This window comes from Salvelinus namaycush, chromosome 4 (assembly GCF_016432855.1).
Source record: "Salvelinus namaycush isolate Seneca chromosome 4, SaNama_1.0, whole genome shotgun sequence".
NCBI lineage: Eukaryota > Metazoa > Chordata > Actinopteri > Salmoniformes > Salmonidae > Salvelinus > Salvelinus namaycush.
In genome coordinates, this window is record NC_052310.1 from 13,813,373 (window position 1) to 13,824,891 (window position 11,519).

At 43.4% G+C, this 11,519-nt stretch overlaps 1 protein-coding gene across 1 annotated transcript in view; it reads right to left on the reverse strand.

Moving 5' to 3' along the window:
* The window catches only part of usp22 (ubiquitin specific peptidase 22), a 30,159-nt gene extending 22,980 nt beyond the window's left edge, over positions 1-7,179 (reverse strand). The window contains exon 1 of the mRNA XM_038991204.1: positions 6,725-7,179. Within this exon, the coding sequence (XP_038847132.1) occupies positions 6,725-6,844 (120 nt within the window). The 5' untranslated portion in view covers positions 6,845-7,179. The remainder of the gene's footprint in view (positions 1-6,724) is intronic.
* Positions 7,180-11,519: the final 4,340 nt, after the last annotated feature.

Genomic DNA, 11,519 nt, shown 5'->3' on the forward strand with positions numbered 1-11,519 from the left:
GGAACTGGACAAGAGTGAGTGGCCTAAGAATGTTGATTGGTCTTCTTCCGGGATGACATCAGACTTTGGCTTGGCCAGAGTGAGAGAAGGGCTGCTGTGTTGGCGATGGAGCATGATGCAGTGAGGGGGAAAGGGGGCTAGTCAGAGGAAGTGCGACAGCGCCAACTACACAAACATAACAGGAGAGGCGAGCAGCAGGCCGATGGAGAGATCCTCAGTGTACTGACCAACAAAGACAGTCACTTACTTTCCTGCTCGGACCGAGAGACAGACAGGGTGAAAACTGGGCTAGAACATCTTACACATAACTGACGGCTAGGGCCACCATAACCTGAATCCATTGTGACTGGTTGGGTATATGGAATGGAAGGCATACTGCTGCAGAGGGATAATGCGAAAAATGGAGGTTGATTTAGAGAGAAGAGAAAGAGAGAGCGAGAGAGGGACCTAGAGGGAGAAAGAGGGGGAGGACGTGGCAGCAGAGGATGAATAGTGACAGTTCAAACGCATGCAGATGAGGCGAGCTAGCTGCTGTGAGCCAGCATGGCTGTGAAGTGCAAGGCATGATGGGATAGAAAGCAATAAGATACATGGAGTTGAGAGAACATGGGAGAGACCCTTGGAAGCCAAAGGCCATGCAGCATAGTTGATGGTTTGCGCTTGAAAATTTGCTAACCCTCAGTTCCTTCTCTCAAGAAACTTAACTGAGACGAGTCCATGTTCACAACAGCATCCCTAATCCATCTTCATCTGAAATCTAAAGTAAACAAAAATGGAATACCTACTCTTTGGCTATAGCTCAGAGGTAGTATACAGAACAAAAATGATGAATGCAACATGTAAAATGTTGGTCCCATGTTTCATGAGCTGAAATGAGATTCCAGAAATGTTCCATTCACACAAAAACCTTATTTCTCCCAAATGTTGTGCACAAATGTATTTACATCCCTGTCAGTGAGCATTTCTCCCCTGCCAAGATAATCCATCCACCTGCCAATATTTGTCTATGGAGAATGCATGGCTGGGTGCTCGATTTTATACACCTGTCAGAAACAGGTGTGGCTGAAATAGCCAAATCTACTAATTTGAAGGGGTTTCCACATACCTTTGTATATACAGTGCACTTGGAAAGTAATGACTCATTCACTTTGTTACAGCCTTATTCTAAAATGGATTATATTGTCCCCCCCAATCAATCTACACACAATACCCAATCATGAGAAAGCAAAAACAGGTTTGAGAAACGTGTAAAAAACTGAAATATCACATTTACATAAGTATTCAGACACGTTACTCAGTACTCGATATTTTTTTAGGTATGACACTACAAGCTTGCACACCTGTATTTGGGGAGTTTCTCCCATTCTTCTTTGCAGATCCTCTCAAGCTCTGTCAGGTTGGATGGGAGCGTCACTGCACAACTATTTTCAGGTCTCTCCAAAGATGTTCGATCAGGTTCAAGTCCTGGCTGTGCCACTCAAGGACATTCAGACTTGTCCCGAAGCCACTCCTGCGTTGTCTAGGCTATGTGCTTAGCAATGTCGTGTGGGAAGGTGAACCATCGCCCCGAGGTCCTGAGCAGGTTTTCATCAAGGATCTCTATACTTTGCGCTGTTCATCGTTCCCTCAAATCCTGACTAGTCTCAAAGTCCCTGCCGCTGAAAAACATCCCTACAGCATAATGCTGTCACTACAATGCTTCACCGTAGGGATGGTGCCAGGCGTCCTCCAAATGTGACGCTTGTCATTCAGGCCAAAGAGTTCAATCTTGGTTTCATCAGACCAGAAAATCTTGTTTCTTATGGTTGAGTCTTCAGGTGCCTTTTGGAAAACTCCAAGCAGGCTGCTTTAAAAATTAGGAGTGGCTTCGATCACCAGGCCATCAGACTGAACAGCCATCACTAGCCAGCTACCTGCCCGGTACTCTGCCCTGCACCTTGACACTAATGCTCCATGTACAGTGCATTCAGAAAGTTCAGACCCCTTGACTTTCTGCACATTTTGTTACAGCCTTATTCTAAAATAGATTAAATTAGTTTTCCCCCCTCATCCATCTACACGAAATACCTCATAATGACAGTGAAAACAGGTTCCGCAAATGTTGTACATTTATTTAAAAAAAAACAGAAATACCTTATTTACAGAAGTTCAGACCCTTTGCTATGAGACATGAAATAGAGCTCAGGTACATCCTGTTTCCATTGATCATCCTTGAGATGTTTCTACAACTTGAAGTCCACCTGTTATTGTGTGTAGATTGATGAGAAAATCAACTATTTAATACATTTTAGAATAAGGCTGTAACGTAACAAAATGTGGAAAAAGGTACTCAATACAATGTATTTTGTCATTGAACACTGATCACTTGAGGTACTATTTATATTACTGTCTGGACATCAGTCATTCTAATATACCTACTACTGTACATACTTTATTGTCCAAATTATATGCTGCACACACACACACACATTTACATTCTGGAATCTGACATGGGACTCATTCTGACATTTGTTTAAATGTTTTTATTATTTGTGTTGTATTTGCTAGACATTCTACTGCACTGTTGGAGCTAGTATGACAAGTATTTCACTGCACCTGCAAATCTGTGTACGTGACAAATAAACTTAGATTTGAACGTTTCAGTAGAGAAAGAGTTAGGTGGGAGGGACACATGGCCGAATGAAGGTTATGATTTTGACCATAGGTATTAGGCGCTAGGCTTTCCTCAACAATCAGATCACTCAAAAGACCCATCTGCCAGACGATTTCATGCGAGCGAAATTCAAAGTTAATGGGGCATAGAGTGGCTGGTCAAAGGCGGTGATGAAGACAGCACACGGTGCGTTCAAAACAACTGCTTCAATGGAGCAGCCGTCATCGGCTTTAGGAGGTGGGCACTGCCAGTATCATAAGAGAATGACTAGGTTGAGGCATGGAACAGGTTTGATAGTGATACAGGGAGGTAATACCTGCAGTTATTTTAATACCTTTCTGTTTCAAAGGGTTTCGCTACGATGTGCCTTAGCGAACACGACCTGGGTGGCATGTCACCTCCTCTCTGTGGGTCTGTTCCTCTCAGGACAGAAATGAGGCGTTTAAAACAGACTGATGATACAATCAACTGCTCATTAGGAGGTCCAGCCCAGATGGTCGATCCGTTTGTTTTCTCCTCATCCCTGCATCACTCACTCCACCTACCCTAATTGAGGTATCCATGGAGTAGGGGCGACTGTGTGTGTGTGTGTGTGTGTGTGTGTTGGGGGGGGGGGGGGGGGGGGGGGGGTATGAAAGGAGAGCTGAAGGAGAAAGAAAGAGGTAGAGAAAGAACTTGAGAGAAAGAGGGGGGTAAAAAAATATAGATATTCATCAGTGTGTCGCTGCCATTCCACAACCCCAGGTCGCCGCGTCAGCCCTGATTAAACACAACAAGCCTGGTCAGTGACAGCTCTGAACACAGGTCTCCCCATAACACACCACCACCCAGTGGACAGGTGGGTTTAGATTACCATTCCACACATGGTTAAATATAGATTCCCAGCCTAACGCAAGATGGGGTGGCGTGGAGTCAAACAACTAGAAAGCAGGGATGCTAACTGGTGAGGGCCCAAAAAGGTGATGTTTAGCACAGATAGACACAAAAATAAAATATGGTTGGTAAACTACAAGAAAATTGGCCTATTATCAGAGTGGGGTTGTCACAATACCAACATTTTACTAACAACGTGATATCAGCCCAAATATCACAGTTTGCCCTGCCCCAGATGCCCGTCTACCATACGTTCTGCACAAAAATCTTCCCCTGATATTCACACATGTCCTTAATACAACACACTGAATTTTACTTCACATTTTCTCTGTATAATAGAAAAGGCTATTTCTGAAAATAGCTGATTTACTCATATCCAAAGGCCTACCTGTGACTGGGCAGGTGGAATGTAGTAAGGAATATAAATGCATAAAATCAGCTACATTTTCAATGTGGCAGGGGAAAACAATATGAAACCATCTTTAGCCTACTCTTCAGACAACTTTACACAGCCTACAATCTCACTCGCTTTCTCCCTCACACACAGCACTCATTCTCACACACCAAAAGTTAGGCACCAAACAATTTAACACCAGAACTAAAGATTAATTTGACTCAGATTTATCTTTGAAATACATTAGGCATATGTATCCTACCTTTGAAGCATCCGAGTAGGTTATCTATCCCTTTTTCTGTGCCATCCAAATGTGTGCATAGCCAAGCTCCCATGGGGTTAGCTTGCTAGCCAAGTAACATGACTAAACAAGATTGTTATCAAACCAACAATTTGCAGCCTGTGAGTAAAAAAATAAAAAAATAAAAAACACCCGACATGGTTTATAAAATTACATAAAACGTACAGCAATTCGCAGTACAACGGAGAGAAGGTAGCTCCACTAGAGAAACTTACGGTTATCGGGGATGTTAAAGGGCCACGGATGACTCACTGTGCCCTCTTTTTCATCTATGGCAGCGGCACTCAGAGGCAGCGTGACAGCAAAGTCAGACTGGTCTGCTTGTTCTTACAGGAGATACGTATCCACTGGGCTCACGCTGCAAGCCGCTCCAACCCCATCCCCGTCTGCACACTCTAGCTCGCCATCACGGCTAAGTAACATATTAAAACTGATGGAGATGTGCAGAAAGAACGGATGGAGAGAAGCAGCCGAGTAGGCTATATGGCTGGTTAGGGGGGTGTAGCAGACTGCTCACAGCTGTCACACATGGTATTGGTTGAAGCACTCATTCTGATATGACACTCGCTGAACTCAGATATTCTATTTGTAGGATGCATGCATTCTGTGCTCAGTCATTAACTTCGATATGAGAAACATACACCATAGTTTAGTGATCTGATAGGGAGAAGATCTGTTTGTGCCTCGAACAGTTAAGACAATTTAGTTTTTTCCCCCCTGGGACAAGCCACAAAGCACATTCCACCAAATAGTATCACAGTATTTTTGTATTTATTTTTTAAATACATCTCTGGTAAAAAGATGGAGTTGATGTCCGTTCCCGTTCTCTTGCCTATCCCTAACTCAAACAACCAGTGATGAGGACGAATGTTTTTAGATAGTGAGATGGTTACCATTTACCTTACCAATACTGGCTACAGTGTGTGTGTTGCGGTTAGCAAGCTGAAGGCTCTGAGATGAAACAGTTACAATGTTGAAACCATTTGGAAGGAAACTACACTGTACACATGATACCAATAAACCCTTGAACCCACAGAGAGAGGCCTAAGGGGGGAAACAGACAGGGATTCTAGCTTCATTACCTCAAATATTTTCCATTGTGCTCCTAAATGTGTGCGTGCGCCTACATTTTTCAACTTAGGCTTACACGTGCTCCTTGTAAAAAAAGTTCAGCATAGAGCCCTACACCCCTGCTGCATCTACATCGCAGCCCTGAACAGACAATAGTGTTACATGAGGACTAAGGTATGCAAACTCCTGGGGTTAGTCCAACCACACACACATGATATCTGGATTGGGTCAAAAGAAGACATTGCTGGCTTACTGCTTGTGTGAATCCTTCACTGCAACCTCTGTATCACATGATGAACTCGGGCAAAACGCTTAGTTGGTTTAAGACGGTCTAACCTTTGAAAATGTGTTAACGGAGATGGTAGGCGATGCACTGCCTACCAACACAGTGACACCAACAAGTGGAGGCTCTAGTCTAGCTAAAACGACAGCAGTTATATGACGCATTGTGTGGACACAGACTGTACTGCATGAGAATTCTAATGCAGACTAGCTGAATATGCTTTGAGACTATGGTCTCCCAAAGCTGTCTGAAAATAAATTGGTGAAAATGATTTGGTGATTCTCTCCTACTGTGTGTTAATACGCACTGTCTGTAGCCAATGGATGCATCGGTTAAATTATCATGATATGGACATACACGCTTATAATATTTTTTACAATAGCTAACTACTTGAGTTATATAATATCCCCAGACCCGACTGTACTTGGCTCATAAGGAACATAAAATAATCGTATTTTGTCTGTCTGTACCGTTGCGCGGGGGCGGACGGTGATGAGCGCAGATGGCACACGGACAAGTAGATCTAGCATAGGAATTGTACACTTGGACGAAATAACCCAAGTACTGTGTTCATGTTATTCAAGAAGCATGCAGATTGCTGAGATGTACTTATTTTCTGTGTAGCATACGAGATCGTTTCCAGACAGACAAGCAATTTAGCTAGCTGGGGATGCAAGCACCGTAAACAGAGTAGGGACTGCTTACAGGCGCGCGCACACATGATTGTGTGATGTATGAGACGTGGGAGGTTAGGTAGTATCTTAAAGGTCTCACACACACACCCCTCAGTGTCAATCCTGTCCAAAACTGCACCCGCCCGTTAGTAAACGTACAACTGCCCAAGCCGAGAGAAACAGACATGCCTGAAAATGTGCACTGTAGCTGGTTAACGTTACCTAGCCAACGTTCGACAAGTGTTATAGTGGTAACCCGTAGTAAATATCACTAGTTAGTCAATTAGCTATCGTGAACGTTAGGTCTAACCAGGGTCTGTCACACACTTGTATGAGCTGCCTCTTCCTGTGTGACTTGGTACTTAGACATAGTGATGTGCGACAGCTAGCCTGTGAGACGTCGAGGGCAGTGCTCTTGAGGAGCGGTCTGTTGCTGCATGTTCTGAGTTAGTCAGCTAACGTTTAACATTTTTACCTTGCGTTTCCTGGTTTCGGCAGATCCACTCCACACAAAGCATTGGTAAATAACCCGTAGATTCTGTTTCCAGTTATCCACTTTGAAACCGTTCACATGGGGGCACCCGGCTGGACTCATGACAGAAACAACATTCGTTTTGCGTATTTTTAGCGATGAAACGTGCACCGTCCTTGTCCTACTACATATAACTCAAGTCTGTAGAGTTACTGTAGTTAGCTAGCTACGTTGGATAGCTGGCTGGTTAGCTACCGATTGTTCCGATTCGGCTAGCTTGAGAGTTAGCTAGCCACGGCTAAACCAGAGGAAAATGCAGTACACATCAATGCAATCCTTGAGTAATCCCATTTCCGAATGTTAACATTTCTTCTGCAATTAAATCCAACATTGGGTCGTATTTCTCGTTGTCTCCACTTCGGTAAATTGTTAGTCCCAGTTGTTTTAATGGTCGGCAATGGAATTTCAACAGAACACCGCGAGCATTGCGGCAAGCCCCACCTCATTCATACCTCTACTGACCAATGGAAAGGAGGTACCTGGTTTTGATTGAGAGGATTATATTACAATGGCACGGGTTGCACGGAGCGGAACCGTACGACCTACTCAAATCGAACAGTAATTTGCGCCGCTCGGTCATGTTGTCAACATTATGTCTCGTTATCTTTTCCATTAAATATATGTTAGAATTTTCAAACTCGTTTTCATTGGGAAGGCAGATACAGCGTTTCTATGAAAAGCAACCACTTAGGCAGGTGAAAACACCGAATCATACTCTGCTCCGCGTGCTTAACCGAAGAGCAGAGTTTGAGCCGACTTCGCCGTCGGCCAAAACGGGGCAGCCGTCTCGTGACCGTGAGAAAGCCAAGTTCCAAAATAAATGCAAATCACTTTTCACCCGGTAAATGGGCGCCCGGTGCAGCTTAATCGACTCTCCTCCTTGGCGTGTCCCTATTATGTCTTGCCCCTATGCGGAAACTGATTGGCTCAATTTTTTATTACAAACCATATCCGCCCGTCAAGCGATTCCCACTGGCTACATAAAATCACTGGTGGCAAATACATCACACTGACTGTACCAAAGATGCTTTAACTATCCCTTTTAATTGTGACTAAAATATACAGTTCCATCTTTAACGCATTCACGTCCAGAACACATGTTTGGTGTAAAGGCATGACATTGGGTTGTCAACATACTCTTCATTCGGAAAGTATTCAGACCCCTTGACTTTTTCCACATTTATTTCTAAAATCAATTACACAGTTTCTCACCATTCTACACAAAATACCTCATAATGACAAAGCAAAAACATTTAAGAAATGTCGCACATTTATATAAGTGTTCATACCTTTTACTCAGTACTTTGCTTTAGCACCTTTGGCAGCAATTACAGCCTCAAGTCTTTTTAGGTATGACGCTACAAGCTTGGCACACTGTATTTGGGGAGTTTCTCCCATTCTTCTCTGCAGATCGTCTCAAGCTCTGTCAGGTTGGACGGGGAGTGTCACTGCACAGCTTTTTTCAGGTCTCTCCAGGGATGTTCAATTGGGTTCAAGTACAGACTCTGGCTGGGACACAAGGACATTCAGAGACTTGTCCCAAAGCCACTCCTGGAGTTGTCTAAGCTGTCTGCTTAGGGTTGTTGTCCTGTTGGAAGGTGAACCTTTGCCCCAGTCAGAGGTCCTGAGTGCTCTGGAGTAGGTTTTCATTAAGGATCCATCTGTACTTTGCTCCGTTCATCTTTCCCTCGATCTTGACTAGTCTCCCAGTCCCTGCCGCTGAAAAAAAAATCCTGACAACATAATGTTGCTACCACCATGCTTCACCGTAGGGATGGTGCCAGGTTTCCTCCAGACGTGACGCTTGGCATTCAAGCCAAAGAGTTAAATCTTGGTTTCCTCAGACCAGAGAATCTTGTTTCTCATGGTCAGAGCCTTTAGGTGCCTTTTGGCAAACTCCAAAAGGGCTGTCATGTGCCTTTTACTGAGGAGTGGCTTCTGTCTGGCCTGATTGGTGGTGCTGCAGACATGGTTGTCCTTCTGGAAGGTTCTTCCAATGCCACAGAGGAACTCTGGAGCGCTGTCAGAGTGACCATCGAGTTCTTGGTCAACTCCCTGACCAAGGCCCCCCATCTCCCCCAATTGCTCAGTTTGGCTGAGCGGCCAGCTCTAGGAAGAGTCTTGTTGGTTCCAAACTTCTTCCATTTAAGAATGATGGAGGCCACTGTGTTCTTGGGGACCTTCAATGCTGCAGAAATGTTTTGGTACCCTTCCCCAGATCTGTGCCTCACCACAATCCTGGCTCGGAGCTCAACGGACAATTCCTTCAACCTAATGGCTTGGTTTTTGCTCTGACGTGCACTGTCAACTGTGGTACTTTATATAGACAGGTGTGCGCCTTTCCAAATCACATCCAATCAATTGAATTTAGCACAGTGGACTCCAATCAAGTTGTAGAAACATCAAGGATAATCAATGGAAACAGGATGCACCTGAGCTCAATTTCGAGTCTCATAGCAAAGGGTCTGCATACTTAAGTAAATAAGGTCTGTTTTTTATATAAATTAGCAAACATTTCTAAAAACCAGTTTTTGCTTTGTCATTATGGGATAGTGTGTAGATTTGAGGACATATTTTATTTTTTTGCGTTTTAGAATAAGGCTGTAACGTAACTACAATGTGGAAAAAGGAAGGGGTCTGAATCCTTCCCGAAGGCACTGTAGTTAGTAGTGTCCAGACAGGCCACATTGGCCAAATGTTACAATTGTCATAATCTATCATACTTCCAATGTCAAAGTTGGATTTGAGAAAACATTTAAAAATATATATATAAAAATTTAAAAAACTTCAGCATATGTATTTTGAAATATATTTGACTTAAATTGTTTAAAAGCAACCACTATTTTTATTTGACCCGTTCTAAGCCCAATGCCAAATATATGATTCAAAAGGTAAAAATATATGAACAGTTATTGCATGTGATTTGTAGCGAATATTGACTTAAGTAACCTGTGCTGTCTGCGGTGGATGTTTTTGGTTGTATCAAAACACCAAGTCGCCAGACAGACAGGACCCTATCATGGCTGTTTATGTTAAATATTATGTAGAGTACTGTGCACGACATCACCATGGAGAGGAAGAGATAGGAGGAGCAAGAACTCTAAAGATGGATGGAGAGAATGTAAGGGGTGAGAGACACCCCTCGGGAGGGAGCACAGTTCCAAACCTGAATTAGCCTTGGAGATGAACAGATCACACAGAGAGGAGCAAAAGGATAGACGAGATGATTCTCCTTCACTTCATTTCAGGATTAGTTCTATACAGTGTATCAGCAATGATGGTGCTGAAGAATGGAAATATTGTTCATTCTACAGGTAATAGACTTGCTAGGCTAAGAGTTCTCATTTTCTCAATCCCCACTCTTTATTTGGCCCCTATTGGAATGTATTAGGCTCCTTATGTAACCCATTAAAAAGGGTCATACAAGGGAATTTAGGTTTAAGCACCTTCTCTTCCTTTACTGACCTTAATGAGTATTGCCTCCACCCACTTGAAGTAATCGGTTGCTGTCAGACACCAGCTGTTGCCATTCCTGGATTTCATGAAGGGTCCGATGAGGTCCACCCCTAACATTTGAAGTGTTAAAGAGTAGATTACTTTATTCTTACCCGTATCATATAGTATACAATTTCATATGTGTAAGAATAGTTACACAACGTGCAATACTAAAAACTACTAAAGTGATGGAATAATAATGACAAATGGCAACAATATACTCATAGAAAACAAAGTGAGAATTCAAGTATACACACAGAACTTCAAGTAGCATACGTCATTTTAGAAACACCAAAATAAAGAATAAAGCAATGTATTAAAGTTGGTCCCCCTTTGCTGCTATAACAGCCTCCACAGGGCACTGATGTTGGTCGATTAGGCCTGGCTCGCAGTCGGTGTTCCAATTCATCCCAAAGGTGTTCGATGGGGTTGAGGTCAGGGCTCTGTGCAGGCCAGTCAAGTTCTTCCACACCAATCTCGACAAACCATTTCTGTATGGACCTCGCTTTGTGCACGGGGGCATTGTCATGGTTAAACAGGAAATGGCCTTCACTAAACTGTTGCCACAAAGTTGGAAGCACAGAATTGTCTAGAATGTCATTGTATGCTGTAGCATTAAGATTTTTCTTCACTGGAACTAAGGGGCCTAGACCGAACCATGAAAAACAGCCCCAGACCATTATTCCTCCTCCACCAACCTTTACAGTTGGCACTATGCATTCAGGCAGGTAGCATTCTCTTGGCATCCGCCAAACCCAGATTCGTCCATCGGACTGCCAGATGGTGAAGCGTGATTCATCACTCCAGAGATCGCATTTCCACTGCTCAAAAGTCCAATTGTGGCAAGCTTTACACCACTCCAGCCAACGCTTGGCATGGTGATCTTAGGCTCGTGTGCAGCTGCTCGGCCATGGAAACCCATTTCATGAAGCTCCCGACGAACAGTTCTTGTGCTGATGTTGCTTCCAGAGGCCATTTGGAACTTGGTAGTGAGTGTTTGGCACAGAGGACAGGTGATTTTTTACCTGCTTCAGCACTCTGCTTTTTTGTGTAGATGGATAGAACACACACGTCCAGGCAATCTATATACCAAACATTATTAAGATCTGATCCTTTGAACATGTATTCACATGACTTGATTAATGAAATGTAGTACAATACCAAAAACTCACATTGTATACATAGACTTTGACCGATACTTTTTTTCTCTTCTTCAAATGATCCATCAGTAAGCTCAGAGAAC